The sequence below is a fragment of the Dama dama genome, chromosome 4 (genome assembly GCF_033118175.1).
Source record: "Dama dama isolate Ldn47 chromosome 4, ASM3311817v1, whole genome shotgun sequence".
NCBI classification, from domain to species: domain Eukaryota; kingdom Metazoa; phylum Chordata; class Mammalia; order Artiodactyla; family Cervidae; genus Dama; species Dama dama.
In genome coordinates, this window is record NC_083684.1 from 27,703,159 (window position 1) to 27,722,944 (window position 19,786).

The 19,786-nt window shown below is 38.7% G+C and overlaps 1 protein-coding gene across 3 annotated transcripts in view; it reads right to left on the reverse strand.

The window, feature by feature from the left end:
* RPGRIP1L (RPGRIP1 like) overlaps nt 1-19,786 on the reverse strand; it is a 96,568-nt gene continuing 76,782 nt past the window's right edge. For 2 of the 3 annotated variants that reach the window (XM_061138523.1, XM_061138522.1), the window contains exons 23-26: nt 18,675-18,858; nt 10,391-10,475; nt 5,400-5,533; nt 1-2,959 (exon numbers count right to left, since the gene is read on the reverse strand). In XM_061138523.1, coding sequence (XP_060994506.1) covers nt 2,847-2,959; nt 5,400-5,533; nt 10,391-10,475; nt 18,675-18,858 — 516 coding nt within the window. In that variant the 3' untranslated portion in view covers nt 1-2,846. Of the gene's footprint in view, nt 2,960-5,399; nt 5,534-10,390; nt 10,476-11,744; nt 12,575-18,674; nt 18,859-19,786 lie in introns of those variants that run through there. The other variant, XM_061138524.1, reaches the window with a different exon arrangement.

Sequence of the window (19,786 nt, forward strand, 5' to 3'; positions counted from 1 at the left end):
GAATTTCAACGTGGCTGTTCTTTATTTGATTAAATATATTCTCTATTTATTCTTAAAAAAACTAATTTAAGTTAAACGGCAATAAACCATGATAATTTAGAAAACATGTTGAAACTGAGAGTGAAGAGAAATGTTCTCTACGTAAACCACACTGTAAACCATAAAACTTATTTTTGTCAACTGCTTCTCATGACAGTGGCTAGGAATTTGACATTTCTACTACAGTAGGCAAAAAAACATGTAAAATACACTCTCCCACATACCACATCACATCTCTATTTATATTTCCAAACTAAAAGCATTTCAGCCCCCAAAAGTGCTGAGTGTACTGTGTCCGTTTACACCAAGAGCTGAAAGTTCACACAGGCCTTACCTTAAACGGGTGCATTTGTGTGGCCAGGCCCCTCTACCCTCAAGCCATGCTTACTGGATCAGGCTTGGCTCACCAAGAGAAAAACATTGCTCTTGATCCTAAAAGGTGGGGAACTTTTCAGTGAACTCTGGTCAACCCAAGACAAAACAAAAAGCTATCCTAGAAACCTGTCTGAAGCATCCAGGATCACTTCTCCAATTCAGGATGTGCCAGCAGTTATTCAACTCCTTAGGAAAATGAGTTTTGTGAAAATTCATGTAGTTTGAGGCTGAGTATTTTAAAACTAGAAAAGGAATCTTAAGTTATCTGTTATGGTACACACGAAAGTGACAGAAATGTGGCTAGTGCTCTGATGTCAGCTGAGATATATATTCTATACAGTTGACTAGATCTCAGCAGATTTCGAATAAAAACTTCCCTTTTCCACTTCGAGATCATAAGAAGTCAGCACAATCTGGTCTTCTCCCTACAGAAAGGGCATTTAGTTTGGGATGTAGCGTTTTAAAACAATAACACAAACCTCCTGGGAGAATACCACAATAAATGTCTCAGAAACCACTCAGTTAATCCCAGGGTATAATCCGGCTGTTTTAAATTACTGCAGGGAATATTACGGGCCTTAATGACACTGTAACTGCTTAAAGCCAAAGAAAGCTAGAAAGGGAGGCCAAAAAGATGAGCTCAGAGCCAGCTGAAGTGACAACAAACATGTGGCTGTTTACTAGGGTTGGAGAGGTTTAGTCTGCAGATGTTTGTGGTCTCTGGAAGGCTTCAGAGGAATGAGTTGTTATGAAGATTTGCCGAGTTTGATGAGAGAAGATTCTTCCTGGAGATGGCAGGCCCCAGACAGGGAGGCCCAATGGTAGAGACAGAATTTATAGATTTCTGTGGTCAGGTCATACTCTACTGGTTCCACAACGTACATCAACAAATTAATATTGTACGGATGTCATTTCAAAGCCTCTTAGAGACGAGAGTCATTATTGAAGCCATTAAGGCACAGATGGTTCAAACTATATGCAGATATTCATACTTGCATTTTTGCATTATAGCTGCTTTTTTTTTTTTTTCTGTTGAACTGTAATGAATTGTCTCATAATCTATTCCATCTTCTTGCCATTAGCAGGCTTTGAATGTTCACAAATAGGAGCAAAGAACTCATTTTCCAGAGCTTTAATCACACAAAGAGGGAATGCCTAATTCTCTAAATGAAATGGTCTGTGATCACTGAAGCAAAGATTTAATATATCACGGCAAATTAGGTAGATTTTAATAAATTACTTATCTCTCTGAATACTTTACATATGCTTAAGAAGGAACATAGCCTGTTTGCAAACAGTGAAAACCCACAGCCTATAAAAATCCTTTGAAGAAAATGACAAATAAAAAAGTAAATTAAAAAATGAAATGCATTATATCCTAGACCTCTAGAGACAATTCCTTTGCAGCATTGATTCACAGCTCCATTAAAAATATCAATTAAATCCTTCAGTGAGATTGAGTAAAAGCTAGAAAATTAACTTTCTGAGCTGCTTTTCAAGGATCTGGTTATCCAGATACACCCGAGCATTGTACAAGCTTGATGTAAATTTTAAAAAAATGATAAAAAGATACTCCTTTCAGGTCTAACTAAGCATATCAGAATCTGAGTCATATTTTTAGTATTTTCTTTCTCTGTCATAAGCTAAGTTTTCAAAGTGTATATTTCATGTATAAATATTTCTTCTTTATATACACACATCCCTGGATCCATGTGACCATTACAAATATCTGAAAACAATACAAATATTAATAAGAAAAGCTATACTTTTTAGGAAGGAAAAATAAAACTTGCAGTGATTTAATAAGTTGGTGCCAAGTCTCATTCTTTATATTTAATTGATAGAAACGGCATGCATCAAAGAAAATGCATACTGAGCTTTAATGTGCATAAAATGGATATTAGCATTTTAAAGAGGAAGATTAACACATTAATCCAAGTAATTTTCATATATTGCTTCTAATAAAATCTTCACAGTATAAAACTCTTAATGAGGCTAATCATAGGCATTCCATTTAGTGGGAAAATTAGGGATAACATAAAAGTATTTCTTTTTCAGAGGTTTTCTAAGATTTATGCTATTTTGCTTATTAAAAATAAAAATGGGAATTGCGTTTCAGTTCTTCATAAGGAAATGCTGAAAATGCAAATAGACTTTCTCATGTTATCATGTAGGCATAAATTATTGAGAAGGTGTTGCCCACTGTGGAGAACTTAAGTTCTCAAGGGGTGGCAGTCATGGGAAGAAGGGAATAGAAAAATAAACAAATGAAAAAGTATACAAAACTTGAACACTTCAAACCCCGGTCCTCCCCGCCCCAGCTTCCCATGAATTATAGATTATATACACCAGAGTAATTACAGAAACCTCATCTAAACGCTTTCATGTGAGCGTTTACTCAGGAGTAGGAGATGCCTCTGGAACAGTTTCTTTCAAGCCTCCAAGTCATCTCTGAATTGCTCGTAGACAGACCGTAGGGCATGGAGTGCTTCGACTGTTACCCTGAGCTTGCCAATACCTCCACCACCTGCTCTGGCATCCAAAACTAGGGAGAGAATAGCAGAGAAGTGTTAATATCATTCAACAGATTCTTCTTGAGATAAGCCTAACTGAAATAGTAGTTGAAAAGATGAAAACAGCTCTATAAAAGTCCAAAATTCACTGATATCAGAAATCTAAGAATTAAAGTTTGTCATGTGTGTATGAATGTGTATACCCATTTCAGAGGTATGGCATGTAGGCATGTATGAATACACATTGCTTCTAGAGTTAATACTAATTATCTGATCCTGACCTTTACCTAGTAGAAAGGCTATAGGATAATGATTCCCACATAGAATCAGAATTTCTTAGAAACAAAAAGTCTAAAAGGGATCAATATATGACAGTGAAGAATTTGTTCTAACATACAGTGTTAGCAAATAACAGAATGGCAACCCACTCTAAAGAAATTATGTGATCATAATTTGAAATGCTTATTTATCTTTTTAAGAAAAACATCCTATTTAAAATAGATTATATGTGGGACTTGCCTGGCGGTCCAGTGGCTAAGACGTCATGTTCCCAATTCAGGGGGCCCATGTTCGATCCCTGGCTGGGGAACTAGATCCCACATGCCACTAAGAGTTTGCATGCTGCAACTAAAGATCCCATATGCTACAACTAAGACCCAGCACAGCCAAATAGATACTAAAAAACAGATGATATGTGAAATGAGAAAAAGTTAAAAAGGCAGACCCAGAATCTTAAGGTCTATGGACTGGTTTTGGGGATCTATGAACAGATGTTGCAGGAAAGAAGGTGTAAAAATTTTTGAGTGTCAGTGGGCTTCTCTGGGAGGGAGACATAGCTTTCAACGGTGTGCCAAAGTGGGACTGTTTGATCATTCTCTGAGTTCAGGGGTGGCAGCGAAATGGGCTGCTGATTCAGGCTCCACCCTCTGTGAACAGTGATACCTACTAGTGATTTCAAGGCCAGCATTTTGGCCCTGGTAAGTCTGAGAGCACTTAGGAGTCTATATAGTTTCTTTTGTTTCTGTATGTGTGGTTTTCTTGAACTTTTAATATGTGTGTGCCTAATTCCAAGAAAATTTGTAAGGAAACCTTCATATAAAACTTAATATACAAAGACTTAGGTAGAGAAATGAGCAGGTAGGGAGACTGCGGGGGCACAGGTGGTCCCCAGTACACAGAGGTGTCTTCACCTCTTCTTTGGGATGTTTCATGTCTATGTCTGGCAAAGCAATAAAAAACTGACCTGACTAGTGTTTTAATTTTCTGACTCTTTCCCAGAACAAGGCCACAATAGGTGTCTACATCAGGTCAATATGGTCACGTGTGGTCTTGCAGAATGAGAAGATGGTGTGTGAAACAGAACTGACTGGAGAAGAGATTAAGAATACAAAGCAGAGATAATTTTGATCCTTTTTGTCTCTTGGTTCTGGCTGTCTTTATTGGATTTAGGTTAATATTTTAATCCTCTCATCTTTTTCTTCTATGCCTGCCAAAGTTGTGACATGTATATGATATGTATGTGATGTGTACAGTTTATAAAATTTCCCAGAACAGGTTTCTAATTTGGTTACTTGGTCTAACTTGGTTAATTATTTGGCTTGATCCTGAACTTGGCGCACTTGACACATATCCAGGGCAAGCCTGACGGCTGAATTATGGTATAAGCAGAGTGCCTGGCACTTAAGAGGTGCCCAGTTTAGTGTTCAGTTAATGCATGAATCAATGAGTTAACAAACCATTTACATTCTTCCAGCTGTGGATGGCTCTGCGGACTTAAGAAGTGAGACTAGGACTCAGCCTCATTGCTTCATTTATTGTATAGCTCAGGCCATCCCTGACTATTATTATTAAAAGTCTTGATTTTGTAAAGTACAATTCCTTCAGCAGATTCTAAATGTGTTACATAAGGATAAAGAGTAGAAATTAGGCATTGGTGGGACTCATACTTGGTGAGGTGAAAGTCAAGGAGCGGGCTTTTTGTAAAGAATCCCTAACTCCTCCCTGAATCCTGATGAGAAGCAAGTGACCAGAATGACTCAGAGTTATTAGCTGTGACTCTACCACCGGATTATAACACGGAATTAAAGAGAAGCCTTGCAAAAGACACTGTAACAATCACTCAGAATAGCATGCCTTAGCTGAAATAAGGCATGAGGCTTCTATAAACAACATTAAAAACAATCCAATGGCCAAATTATTGTCACACTCCCCTACACCCCCCATACTAACAAAATGAGTAATTCCTTGTGAAACGCAATTAATTATTTTTAAATTTCTGTTGACTCAAAGGAAGGCAGAGAAGGAGGGGGATGCAGGGAAAGATTCCAGCTTCAACAGAAAGTCAGCTTGAGTTGCAAAGGGTTCAGCTCGTGTGTGACTCAACATCTTTGCAGCCAGCAAAAAGGTTTTAATAAAGGCTTTGGGTTTCAGCAATTGCTGGTGGTACAGATTGAGCAATACTTCCACCCGTACCATCGATATTTTGCTCGATGATGTCTCTTCCTTCCCGAAACACGTCAGCGAGGTCAACGGTAGCGATGCCAATGTCCTCACACTCCAGGTCCTGCTCATCCTCAGGAGGGTCACTGACCACAGTGAAGCGAACACTGAGGATGGAAAGAAGGGAGAACATCCCCAAAAAGTGAGAGGAAACCACCACAAACGAAACAAGACTCCTGAATGGGTTTTTTAAAAATCACAAACTGTGACATTTCAAAGTTTTCTATCATTCCAATAAAAAGAAAATTGCATTAGATAAATTATTCTATGAGTGATTAGAATGATTAGCACACACCCAGACTTCACATGAACACTAATTCACTTTTCTCAGCACTGATTACCATTTATCTCTAGAATCTGAGAAAATTACTAGGCGAAGAGAAGAACCAGATGTTCACTCTATTACACAATTATCTGATCATATTTTGACATGTCTACTGTTGAGACTAAAAGGATCAAGTGAGTAAAGACCATGGAGGTTAGGGCAGTGTTTTCAACAGGAAAGCAACATTTTCTATAGAAATGCACAACTTTATAGAGTTTCTAATAAGCAGCTTAACCAACTGTGTTCTATATATTCTGAATTATGTTAGATAAATGCTGTAGTTCTGCCCAACAGCTATATGAAATGTTTGTATTACTTCAGCAAGCTTTTAACTTACAATCATAGCATCCAAGTTTTATTTTACTTTTAGACATATAATTGTAGGGTTCTGATGGAACTGATTTGAATTAGTGGCTTGTGTTTGGGCCAAACACGGATTGACCAAACGACAGGAATTTACAGTTAAGTAGTCTTTTGATATGTCTTGGCAGCATAGCTTAAACCATGAATCCTTGTAAACTACCATATTAGCCATTTTCAAAATGTATCCATCCCAAATCAGATGCAAACAAGAAACTTGTTTCTTAGATAACATTCTTCAGTAAAAATTTAAGTCTCTGAGACACTGTGCCTTGAAAAATATGCACAGTTAAAATCCTTTCCAAATACTTACAGGTAAACATGAAAATATTTTAAAATAATTTGCTAAAAGTATTAACATTTCATTTCTTTACTAAGTCCCTGCTTTTTGGCTAGCAACACATTTTATTCAGGAAATAGAAATCCCTTAAGTTGAAACCAAAGGTAATACCTATTTACACAATAACTATAATTGTGAAGACTACAGAATGGTCTGCAAAGTGGGTAAGATGGATATTTTATATGATGCATAAAATAGAGAAATTAAGTGGTTAACAACAAGGCCCTACTGTATAGCACAGGAAACTCTGCTCAGTGTCATGTGGCAGTCTGGATGGGAGGGGGTTCGGGGGAGAAGGGATACATGTGTATGTATGCCTGAGTCCCTTCCCTGTCCACCTGAAACCATCACAACACTGTTAATCAGCTACACCCCAGTACAAGATAAAAAGTTAAAAAAAAGATTAAGTGGTTAAGGGTATCCATTTTGGGTTCAGATTTCTGCCTTACTATTTATTAGCTGTGTGACTTTATACAAATTACTTGACCTCTCTGATCTCAGTTTCCCTATCTGTAGGATAGTAATAATTCATTCAGCTCTTGTTAAGATCAAATTAGATGATACATTAAACAGTACCTGGAACATAGTAAGCACTAAATAAATGTTTGCTCTCTTATTATTATTATTTTTAACCTAGGTAGAGTTCCTTAAGCCTTTCCATTTCTAAGGGGAGAGAAAAAGAAGGCATGGGAAAAGCTTGTTTCAATAGAAAACAGAGACACCCAAATTACCCAATGGCTATATCACTCAAACAAGAAGAATAATGATGAAAGATATTGTCCTAAAATGAGTGTGCTTAGAAAAGAAGGAATTAGAAGTGATATTTGATGCACATTTTATACCCACAAGACTTACGGAGAAGATAGAGGCTACAAGGTTACGACAATAATGTTAAATGTTATCCTTAAATAATGTCTCATCTAAGGATAATATCTATCACTTTACAAATGCAGACTACAACCTCCACTGAATATATGAGAATTCTAGACAAAAAGGAAAAAAAAAACCCTTTTAAATGCCAACAAAAGGGCTAAACATTAAAAAAAAAGGAGTATTTCTGGTTTAAATTCTATCGAGAGCAAAGTGAGATATCAAATACAGAAATAAATTAATGTTAGGCTAAAAAGGGAAGAAGGTGCACCAAGACAGTTTAAAAACTATATAGTTTAGCCTTGGTTTAGGCTAAACTGTATATATACATACATGGACTCATGTGGACACATCTTATCTTACCTTGAACCCTGTCAGACAAGAGAGATGGAACCCTGCTTTATGTGCTGGAGGCTTCACTAACCAGCTAAAATGTCATCTCCTTGGATTTGCCTTCATGTTGTTGTTATTTTCTTTACTCCTACTTTTTTTTGGCTGGGCTACATGGATCTTGGGATCTTAGGCCAGGGAGCGAGCCCAGGCCTGGCAGTGGAAGCTTGGAGCCCCAACCACTGGATTGCCAGGGGAGTCCCTTGTTTAGCTTTCTCTTAGTACCTACTGTAACGTATAGCTGGTTGACTTGTTGGCAGTCTCCCTCAGCGAGATGTGTATTCCATGAGTGCAGAGACTTCCTCTTATCCAGCATTTTAGTTCCTGATACTTAGGTAGGGATCATAAATGTTTATTGAACTACTGTGTGAACTGCAAAGCCGAAGTCCTAGTTGAAGACTGGCTGGAGAAGGCCCGCTTGGTGCTGGGTGGGCCTCAAGATTGAGACCTCAAACGTTGCTTGTTGTCATTTAGGGAAACCAGAAGACACTGAAACTCCTTAGATCATTTACCATTTTTGATTCTTTCCACATTCTGAAATACTTCCTTTTTATATTAAACAGGATAGAAGAGACTAAGGGTCACCTGTGAATTTTATGCTGGATCTGCACAGAAGAACACTTGCAGGGAAGAAATGAAACCAAAAAGGAGCCTTAAGGCAGTGTCAAAACTATGACTTCAAAGAAATGGTTTTCAGACTCCCATTTCAGTGTGTTGCCTCACTTTTAATGTGACGCTTATCTACTTGTAAATATAGCATGGGGCAGCAAGGAAAGGTGCTATATGTAATTCACTATATTATACAACGCACCTCATTTTATATGTCAGGGAAGTTTGGTCAAACTTATCTAGCTGTGGCTGAATATGTTATCACCAGTTTACGAGAGGGCTGCTGTCTGAGCAAACACGTTCTCATAATCTAGGAGGTACTTGGAGTAATGTGACCTCAGAGTATTTACAAGAAGCGAGAACATTCACTGGAATCACAGCTGTCTTTTGGCTGTGGACAAATGTAAATTCTTTTTTTTCTTAAGAAAATGACACTGCCTCCCGCGATGGCCCCGTCCCTCCCTTGGCAGGCAGAGGAGCTCGCGGCTGGCGCTCCAAGCCCTCCCTCGGCTGCATCAGCCCCGAGTCAGTCACTCTGCCCCCGCAGCGCCTTTTGCTATATTTTTCTAAAATGACACGAACATTTGTGTCTTTGGCAGGCATTTAGAAATTTTAAGGGAAACAATGGTGGGGGAGTGGGAGTCATTATAGTTATTGTGGACTTCTAATTTTATTTTTTAAAGCTCAGTTCTGGACAGTGATAACCTAGCTTGTTGACCGCAGAGAAGCAGGTGACATGGCCAGTGTGGTCTAATCACTAGTGACCTGCGATGCCTGAGGGACTGGTGGTACGTGAGGGGGCCTTGAAAGAAGCTGAAGTATACAAAGTAAGTAAAATCTGAGTGACTATCTACCGTCCTGGAAAAAACACCAAACCTTAAAGTAATTAACAGGGTTTTCCTACTCTTTCTTCAGAATCAAGATCCAAGGAAACAATACATGTATTTCAAGGACTTAAAGAAAAAGTCACTGCCAGATCCGAAGAACTAAGAATTTCAGTTTCCTTTCATGAAACAGAAGATTGGATGCTAGTCTGAAAGCTCTTTTGAAAAATCTAACATTGTGAACATTCACTTGATGACCTCCAGCAAAGAGATGAACTTGAGTCTCTTTCTCAGGTTGGGGGCTAAGCTCAGGTAAGGCAGTGAGCGGCTGTGTCATCATGGGCCATAAAGACAAGGAGAGGAAGACAGTGGGGAGATAAAGGGGCCCCCCAGGCCGAGGGGGATGAGCCAGTAAAGGGGCATCGGTGAAGCCCAGCTCAGCGTTCACAGGCAACACTGAGGTAACACCTCAGACTGCATGGATGGGCGTTCACTCAAATGCATGAGCTCACTAAGATCACATTCTTCTTCTCCTTCTCAAAAGGGTTTAATTTCTATACTGACCCCAAATGCAAAGTGCCCTGTTCAAATTTGCCCAAAAAGACATTAAAAAATAACATGAGATGATGAATTATTAAACCGTGATAGTGATGTAAAAATGTCTCAAAGGCTGAGGAGCTATTACAAATAATAATATTATTATATACTTACTACTGCTTATCATGACTGCAGTGAATACCCACCGTGCACGTAAACTCTGTGTGAGGAGCTAGTCCATCCATCTAACATGTTATCATCTCATTTAACCCTTACAACCACCCTAGATGGAATTATTATTTCCATTTTACAGGTGCGGAAAGTGAGGCAGACGGTGGTGGTCTGAGGTCAGACAGCTAGTGAGGGAACAAGAATTTACACTCCAGACACTGGGTCCAGGGCGCCCCCTCCTGGCAATCACTGTTAGGAGCTTTAGCGTGGCGGTGAGGTGCTTTATATACTAAGTGCACTGTCTGGGTCTTTTGGTTTGCAGAGCACTGTAGGATCTTTACAGCTACTCTGTAGGACAGGCAGGGCTATAATATTTCTAGGAGGAAAGAGACGCAGAGAGGTCACATACTCGTTCAAGGACACAGAGCGAATCAGGGAAATTGTGTTCTGCTTCCTTATCTTGTGCTTTTCTTTTTTTTAAACCATACCATGCTACCTTGTATAAACCATCAGGTAATTTAGAATGCTTAAAATGTACCTTCTATTAGGCATCTCTTGTTTCAGTAGTATAGCTTTTAAGATGTCTCTCTTGGCCTGGTTGTTTTCTTTATCCACGTAGATCACTAAACCAAAAAAAAAAAAAAAAAAAAAAAATTCACAGGAGGCAGTCACTCAGGAATATGCGACGTTCGTACCATTCTGTATTTGTATAAATACCTGTTTTGAGAGACGCGTGCCACCTCGCTTGTACGCCTGGGAAAAGAAAGCAGCGCTGGAAACCAGAATCAAATCCGAACAGTCATGTGATCGAGCGTCACGTCACCGGCAGGTCTATGAGCGCGCTGTCAGAAAAGACACGCGCAGCATCGGAGAGCGCCACATCGCTGTCACTGCCTGTTAATGGCATGGCAGTCACGGCAGTAAGAGCCAGCGGTCTCTATTGCTTTGTATTTGAGGGATTTACTGCATTTTCTTTCACCCAAGGAGCGAGTGATAATGATAATGTATGGCAGAGAGCTTGTCCTTCCTGACAGCCCCGGTAATTTAATCCTTCTTTCCTGCCACAACACGAAATAAAAGAGGCATCCTAGTGCGTTGGGTTGAGGAAATTCACAGGCTGACGTTTGTTTTGTGGTTGGGTGGGGGATACGGGATAGACTTGTGGAGGGAGGCGGGGAGAGGCTTTTTCGGGTGTGAAGTTTGTCTGTGGGTTTTCAAGGTACATGCTGGCATGCAGGGATGTGGCTAGACTTTACTGAGCTGAAATATCAGATTAGATAACTCATCTGAATCCCACCAGGAAGAAGATGGTGAACACGTAAAAGTAAATAAGTGTCTGCACTTTGGCAAAATGGCATCTTGGAGTGTGAACACTTCACTTTTCATTCTGCTTATTTTCTTCTCAGCTTGGCAGCCCTTCAGTCATAACTTAGAAATGTGGAAGACATTTCTTTTTCAGATGCCATTTTGGAGTTAAAGTCTCTCTGGTGACCAGATCTCAATTTAGAGATTATCCCTTTATCACACACAGTGTGAAAGATACCACGACAATTCTAAAGCTAGGTTTCACTGGGAACAAACATATTTTATACTGAGAATGTTTCCCTGGACAATTTGAGTTCAACCTCAAATTATGATGCTATCAACTCATTTAATCCTTGGTTCAGTTGAGTAAAAACTGAGGGCCAAAGATGGCACATGCCAGGCACTGAGTTAGGCACACACAGGGAGGGGCGCAGAGGTCTGAGTCGGGGTGGGCTGGGGGTTTAAGAGAAGGAAGAACCAAGGTCACACTACAGCTCTGAGCTTATTGTTCTCTGCACGATGCCGCACCAGTGAGTGTCACCAATTATGTAAGTTACTGTGACTTACACAAATCGAAAAAGACAAAGCGTTCTTGTAAATTTTATAAATATAGTGTGTTACTTATCAAAGCTAAAATGTCATGCTTTTTAAAAAAGTCATGCTCTTCCAGTATGGGAAGAGCAATGGGACCTCATTTTAGCCACCAGAACCCACCTGCCAATGCAGGAGATGTAAGAGATGTGGGTTCGATCCCTGGGTGAGGAAGATCCCCTGGAGAAGAGAATGGCAACCCACTCCAGTATTCTTGCCTGGAAAATTCCATGGACAGAAGAGCCTAGTGGGCTACAGTCCATGGGAATGCAAAGAGTTGGACACGACTGAAATGACTTAGCATGCACACACCACATTTTATGTCTTCTGATGGGTATTTAGGTTGTTCACCTCCTGGCTATTGTGAATAATGCTGTTCTGAACATGATGTACAAACTCTGTCAGAGCCCTTGCTTTTAATTCTTTTAGGTGTGTTTCCAGAAGTATAATTGCTGAATCTTTGGCAATACTATGTTCAACGTTTTAAAAAAACATCTTTACCACTGAAGAATACTTTGGCTACCTGATGTGAAGAGCTGACTCTTTAGAAAAGACCCTGATGCTGGGAAAGATTGAAGGCTGGAGGAGAAGGGGATGATGGAGGACGAGATGGTTGGATGGCATCACTGACTCAGTGGACATGAATTTGAGAAAGCTCCAGGAGATGGTGAAGGACGCTGAAGCCTGACGTGCTGCAGTCCGTGGTGTCGCAGAGCCGGGACACGACCGAGCGACTGAACAGCACTGAAACTGGTGAAAACTGGTGTAGCTGGGACACATGTTGCTTTTGCTTCCTTCAGTTGACTAGCACACTCTATTTCCTCGTCTGTTAACAAAGAGGAAAATAGTGATGGCCACCATTTAGTGAGTGACATTTATGTACTACATACTACACTCAATGTTTTGCTTACTGCAATCACATCTGTTAAGAACCATGCTGACCCACAATTTACAGACGATCAAGCAGACCTAGAGAAGGTAAGTAATTTGCCTCAAGTAACCTAGCTAGGAAGTGGCGGAGCTAGAATTTGAACCCAGGGTCTGCCTCATGGCCTGCCTTCTTAATCTCCGTGCTAAAACCTCCTTCTTCCACGAGGCCAGAACTCTTCCTGTTGTTCAAGCTGCAACCATGCGGTTAGCACAGACTGAAATGTGAGCGAGTTCCATCACTGTGTCAAGAGAAGCCACCTCACTCTCCTTTCACGCTTTCTTAAAGGGATACTGCCTCATTACACTTGGTACCTTAACCAATTCTCTTGACTCAACACTTCCAAAAATTCCTTTTCGACAAATAATGAACGCTGGAGAGGGTGTGGTGAGAAGAGAACCCACCTACACTGTTGGTGGGAATGTAAAATGGTGCAGCCACTGTGGAGCATAGTATGAAGTTTCCTTAAGAAACTAAAAACAGAACTACCATATGAGCCAGCAATCCCACTCCTGGGCACAGATCCAGAGAAAACTGTAATTCAAAAAGAAACATGCACCCAAATGTTCACTGCAGCACTATTTACAATGGTCAAGACATGGGAGCAACCTAAATGTCCATCAACGGGTGAATGGAGGTGTGTGTGTGTGTGTGTGTGTGTGTGTGTGTGTGCGCGCGCGCACATAGTATATACACCACATCTTCCAAATAAATGTATGTATATACAATGGAATATTACTCAGCCACTGAAAAGAATGAAATAATGCTATTTGAAGCACCATGGATGGACCTAGAGATTATCATACCAAGTGAAGTAAGCCAAAGACATATATTATATGATATTGCTTTTATGTAGAATCTAAAAATAAGAAAAAAAAAAAAGAGACAAATGAACTTATTTACAAAGCAGAGAAAGAAATCAAACTTATGGTTACTGAAGGGGAAAAGGTGGGGGGAGGGATAAGCTAGGAGTTCTGGGTTAATAGATTCACACTACTCTATATAAAACAGGTAAACAATAGGGACCTACTGAATAGCATACGGGACTATACTCAGTATTTTGTAATAACCTCTAAGGGGAAAAGAACCTGAAAAAGAAATATATATATATCTGTATGTGTGTATGTAACTGCATCACTGTACACCTAAAACTAACATACAACATTGTACAACTATACTTGGAAAAAAAAAAATTCCTTTTTGGAAAAACTCCAGCTGCTCCCTGAAGAGTCTGGTTCTCCGAAAGTGCACCAAGTGAGAAGTGCGGCTTCCCGCTCGTGTGAGTGAGGAGCTCCATCTATTCTGATGGTTCTTAGTCTTTAATGTGCATCAGGATCCCTGCAGGATGTGACAGAATGCAGATGGCTAGGCTCACCTTCAACTTCTAACTCTGTAGGTGTGGGGAAGGCCTGAGAACCTGCATGTCTAACATCTTCCCAGCTGCTGGCCAGGATACCATTGAGAACCAAGGTTTATTTAGACCCTTGGTTGACTTTTGAAATCAGTTTTTGAAATCAGCTACTTTGCCTGGTTTCTGAAAAGGATCAGAAACTAGAAAACATTTTTTTGTGTGTGTTAAACATGTGGGAGACACTTAGGTTAATACCTCTAATCAGGTTATGATCCCAAGAATATCCATTCTGCATTAGGTGTGTAAAAAAAAAAAAAATCTACATTTCAAAATATCCATTAAAAAGCACTCCTGGTGATTATGAAATGAATCTGAACTCTCCAAAAGTTAAGATAATTACCTTTCATTCTCATCAGAAGCCACATGGGTTTAGGATTTGCTACAATTTGACATGAATTTAGTGAAAGGATGTGTCTCAAGAAAGATATAAACCAGTAGTCCAAACACTTGAGGTGATCTTGAATTCTCTACCATTAAAAACACAACCCACGTATAGGTATAACTGACTCACTTTGCTGTAGAGCAGAAACTAACAAAACATTACAAAGCAACTATACTCCAATAAAAAACAAAAACAAATCAGAAAACTACATCCCTCACTTCTGCAGGTTGGGGAAATCCCTATTTTCTTTAGCAATCTTATTTGGCAGAAGAAATGCAGATAGTTTAATTATATAATGGGGCTTCCCAGGTGGCATTAGTGGTAAAGAACCCACCTGCCAATGCAGGAGACATAAGTGATGCAGGTTTGACCCCTGGGTCTGGAAGATCCCCTCAAGGAGGGCACAGAAACCCCCTCCAGTATTCCTGCCTGGAGAATCCCATGGACAGAAGCACCTGGCAGGCTAAGGGTTGATAACCTTGAATCTCAGGTAACTTTTGGATTAAAGTATTATCTCCCCTCAGTCCTTATCTTTGCCAGGTTTTTCCTCCCATTAGTAACAAAATCTAAAGTTCTGCATCTTTTTCATCTTCTGAATTAAACTTTAATTGTTCCAACAGATAGACTGTTCAGTGCTCAGAGACTAAAGGCCTAGATCTGTATAAGACTCATAAAAACTGTGGACGATTTCATTAATCTTTTTTTCCTTCCCACTGTCAACTCTCTAGAAGATGTTATTCAGCCCAGACAACATTCTTTAGATCTACCATTAATCTTATTTTTTTTAACCAAACTATTCTCTTGCTCTCTCAGCATTCTCCAAGTAAAATTTTCAAGCCCAATAAAATACAACTTTTGTTTTTGCTACCGATGTCTAGCAAGTTAATTCAACTTTGATTCTTTTTTTTTCCCCCTAGTGTTAGTAGCCTTAAAAAAAGATCTATTTTGTGTATGTGAAACTGGTACTAACACCTCTTAATAAAGACTGAATTAGGCTATGAATAATCCTGGGGATCACTAGTCTAAACCTCTCATTTTATGTACCTAATTCAGGCCTCAGTATACAAATCCCTTCTGAGTAGATTCAAGTCACACTGCAGAGTAAAATCATGGCAAGGTTCAGTTCACCTCTCAACTGGTATGGTGTTCAAATAGGAGACAGCATGCACTAGTTGGCCTTTAAATTTTGTCTCAGCTAAAGAGTCAGTTTGGAAATAAAACTACTTTCATTAACATTTAATAAGGTTTGGAAAATGTAAGGCTACATTATATTGACCTTTTATATCAAGTAACAAGTGAATGCTAAATCGTTACAATAATTAGATGAATGAGAGAAGTAATTTATGAAGCAAAGATTCAAGGAGATTCTCCTACAAGGAAGGAGATGCAAACATAATAATTTAAAAATAAGCACTTTCAATATGCCCTCCTTAAGTGAAAAATAAGCCTTCTACAAGGTTAATAATAATTACTTCTCAAATTTGCTGATGATCTAGGACTTCATTTTTTTAAGATACAATAGACGTAAAACAGCATTAATTTGCTTCTAAGCCCAAAGTACATTTCTCTCCCTTCCCACCATATAAATATCCTTAAAATTCTTTTCAATTAATCTTGAAAATTCTATATAGTCAAAACTGAATAGGTAGAAACAGAAGCTGCAGAAAAGTATAGTAAATACTTCTAGTGAATTCAATTCTAATAGATTACTGGTTTTCTTGTTGCTACCAGGTGACTATTAATAATTCATCAGAAATACTAAAATACCAATTAGTTAGTAGTGTATCTTGTAGTAAAAGGAAAATATAAAAAACAAAAACAAAAACAAATCAATGCCAACTAACTAACCTGAAGTGTGTGAAAATCACTTAGTCGTGTCCGACTCTTTGAGACCACATGGACTATACAGTCCATGGAATTCTCCGGGCCAGGATACTGGAGTAGGTAGCCATTCCCTTCTCCAGGGGATCTTTCCAACCCAGGGATCCAGCCCAGGTCTCCTGCATTGCAGGTGGATTCTTTACCAGCTGAGCCACGAGGGAAGCCCGAGAATACTGGAGTGTTGTAGCCTACCCCTTCTCCAGTGGATCTTCCTGACCCATGAATCGAACCAGGGTCTCCTGCATTGCAGGTGGATTCTTAACCAGCTGAGCCACGAGAGAAGCCCGAGAATACTGGAGTGTTGTAGCCTACCCCTTCTCCAGCGGATCTTCCTGACCCAGGAATCAAACCAGGGTCTCCTGCATTGCAGGTGGATTCTTTCCCAACTGAGCTATCACAGGGAAGCCCCAACCTAGCAACTGACAAAAAGTCCAGACAGACCTAGGTCATCATGTGAGACTGAACAAAACTCAGGAAACTTGAGCATGTACTACAGGTTTCCCCAAAGAATAACGCGCATTGCTCCTTAAGCAAATGGAAACATCTGTTGTGCTGCATGGCCAAATTTCTCAATGCATAACCAACTTCTAAAAAACAATTTTGTTGTCAGTTCAACCAAACAGTCTCCTGCTAACCTTTACAATGAGTAATAATTTAAAAAAAAACAGAAGAGCTTCTCTCTTTTCTTGGGGGTACCTTCATTAAAACTAGTTCAGTAACAGTTTTTTCATTACTAATAATACTGTGATTATGGTTTACTTTTCTGATACTTTTCAGTTAAAAGATCTTTAGGAAGTGTGAGGAAGTCTTTGGAAATGTTCTGTTAGATCAGGTCAGTGATAGGAAGGAGAAATCAGATTCTTATCCTGACCACACTACTTATTCCCCAAGTGACTTCTCAACCTACCTCTTAATCATAGAATGATAGCATCTGAACTGGAAGAGTTCTTAGCACCTTATTCAATAGATAAAATGGGGAATCATGAAATTTAAACACCTTGCCCAAGTTCTCATAACTAGTAAGACCTGTAGATACAAGGTAGACTAGACCAGATCTCTGCATACTCATGATTACTATCTCAAGCAATGAACGTGTTTTCTAAAAATGCCAGTTGCATCACAAACAAACCATGAGCATTCACAATCCTTTTGGTACAATAGCATGATTGTACATATTGATCAAAATGAAATTTATAAAACTTGTGAGAAAAAAATATTGGTGTTCAACTAGCATGAGATGGCCTGTTTTGCTAAAGATAATGTAACACTCCATCTTTCTGGTTTGTTTTAACATAGGGCTTTTGAAGAAGTTAATAAGCAGTTTTAATTTACGGTCATGGCAGCCTGATAAGATTTTTTTACTCCCCTCTAATTATACACTGATACCTACTATCCTTAAAATCATCCTAAAGTTGGTTGATCTAAGAATTTACAGAGTGTCTATTGGGTCTGTACTGGCCTAGCAGATTGTCATGTGAACTAGCTGATAGATGATAAAGCCTTAAAACAGAAAACCTGCTGGCTGCTATGAAGGGATGTGTGGGTTAAAAATGAGAAGATACTGTAAGAACTTATATCACTCAATTAAAATCCTGAACATCTAGACACTAGGAGAGATATACATGTATACTGTAAAAAAAACTATGTGACGATACTGAGCAGAAATGTGGGAAAAAAATAGGACATTCAATTGTTAAAATCATGATTTAAAAAACACTAGTACTTTTATTCCCCTTGAAGTACATTTTTTTATTAAATTCAACTTTAGATGCAAATGGCATATTTGCATTGATACGGTGATATAGCAGGAAGATCTAGAACATCTTTTCCCCACTGTTTTTGATATAACTTTAGCATTACAGTTGTCCCTTAGTATCAAGGGGGGTTGGTTCCAGGATCCCTGCAGCTATCAACATCCAAGGATGCTCAAGTCCTTTATATGAAATGGCATAGTATTTGCTTATAACCTGGGCACATCCTGTATACTTTAAATCATCTCTGGATTACTTATGAAACTTTATGATGTAAATACTTGCGGATGCATGGTAAGTATAATTTTTGCTTCTTGGAATTTTCTGAAATTTTTTCCCCCAGGTGTTTTCCATTGTGTTTTAGTTGAATCTGAAGATGCAGAACCCACGGACACAAAGGGCCAACTGAATTTTAAATTTAATCTCTTAATCCTTGTGCTACAGGTTTGGCTTTCATTAATCTCTTCTGATAATACTTCGATGATTTTATGTGAACATTAGACAATTGTACTGTCTCGTGTTCCTTTGGCTTCCTTCACAGATAAAAGTCTATATTATAAATACCATACCTACCATTGCTATAATTATAGTAGACCCACTGGCCGCTCTTGGGTTTTGGAAGTGACACGGGTGTCTCTTCAGCGGGGAGACTGTAGAATCGGCACTCCACAAAGAGTCGCTGGATAGTGTCATCTGCAGTTACTCGGGAATCATTAAGGCTTAGGGCTATGATCTCAATCCGGATCTTTTCTGGTGGCTGTTTAAAGAGCAAAAACAAAGCACAATAAAGAAACAAAAAAAAAATCCTTTACTCTTTTTTCACTGTCAATTTTAAATAAAACATGAAGGTACTGGCCTTCATTGATTTCTTTTTTTGGACGGTATTGTACCCTACTGTCTAGTTACACATGATAGATTATTCACGAGAGAGAGAGAGAGAGAATGAGCTCCTAATGCCCCAGGGTTTGAAGTTAACAGTGTCATGGCAATAGTCTCCTGATTTACATTTGAGGCTATAAATACCCCTAGTAGTCCATCAGGAGTGAAGATTATGAGATCTTCATCTCCAACTGCTTTCAGAATGACACACATCAGAAGGCCTTGATTCAAACTAGGTAGTGAAATACATGTTTATCACTGCTTTTATTTTACTCTGTGGTACCTGAGAAAGTTTTGATTATTCAAAGATCAAAGCCTGTTGAACACTTTATAGCTATTATGCTAACATAAATAACTGTATGAATCCCTATTAAGTAGGGCTACAGCTCATTCTCATGTGTATTCTTCCATAACATATTTCATTTAATGAGTAATAAGTTTTCAAACAAAAGACAAATTTTTATTGAATTTAACATAATTTTCTTATAATTTATTATCTCATTTTTACAGAATTAGTGAAAAAATATATTTGTGTAATTTTCATCTCAATCCTTATTTAATAGATTTTAGTGTAACAAACATTATATGTGAGTCATATGTTTCCTTGAACAATAATTTAAAACAAATGATAGACTATGACTTAAAAATTAGATTACACCAAGATAATTCCTCAGTTAAATGTTTATTCAATTTAATTTTAAATATTTACAATTTAAAATTTGTTCTTTATTCCCCCTTACTAAATCTCTCTTTATTAAATTCAGAGGTATGCTACTGTAAATTATATAACTTAAAATAATACTAAA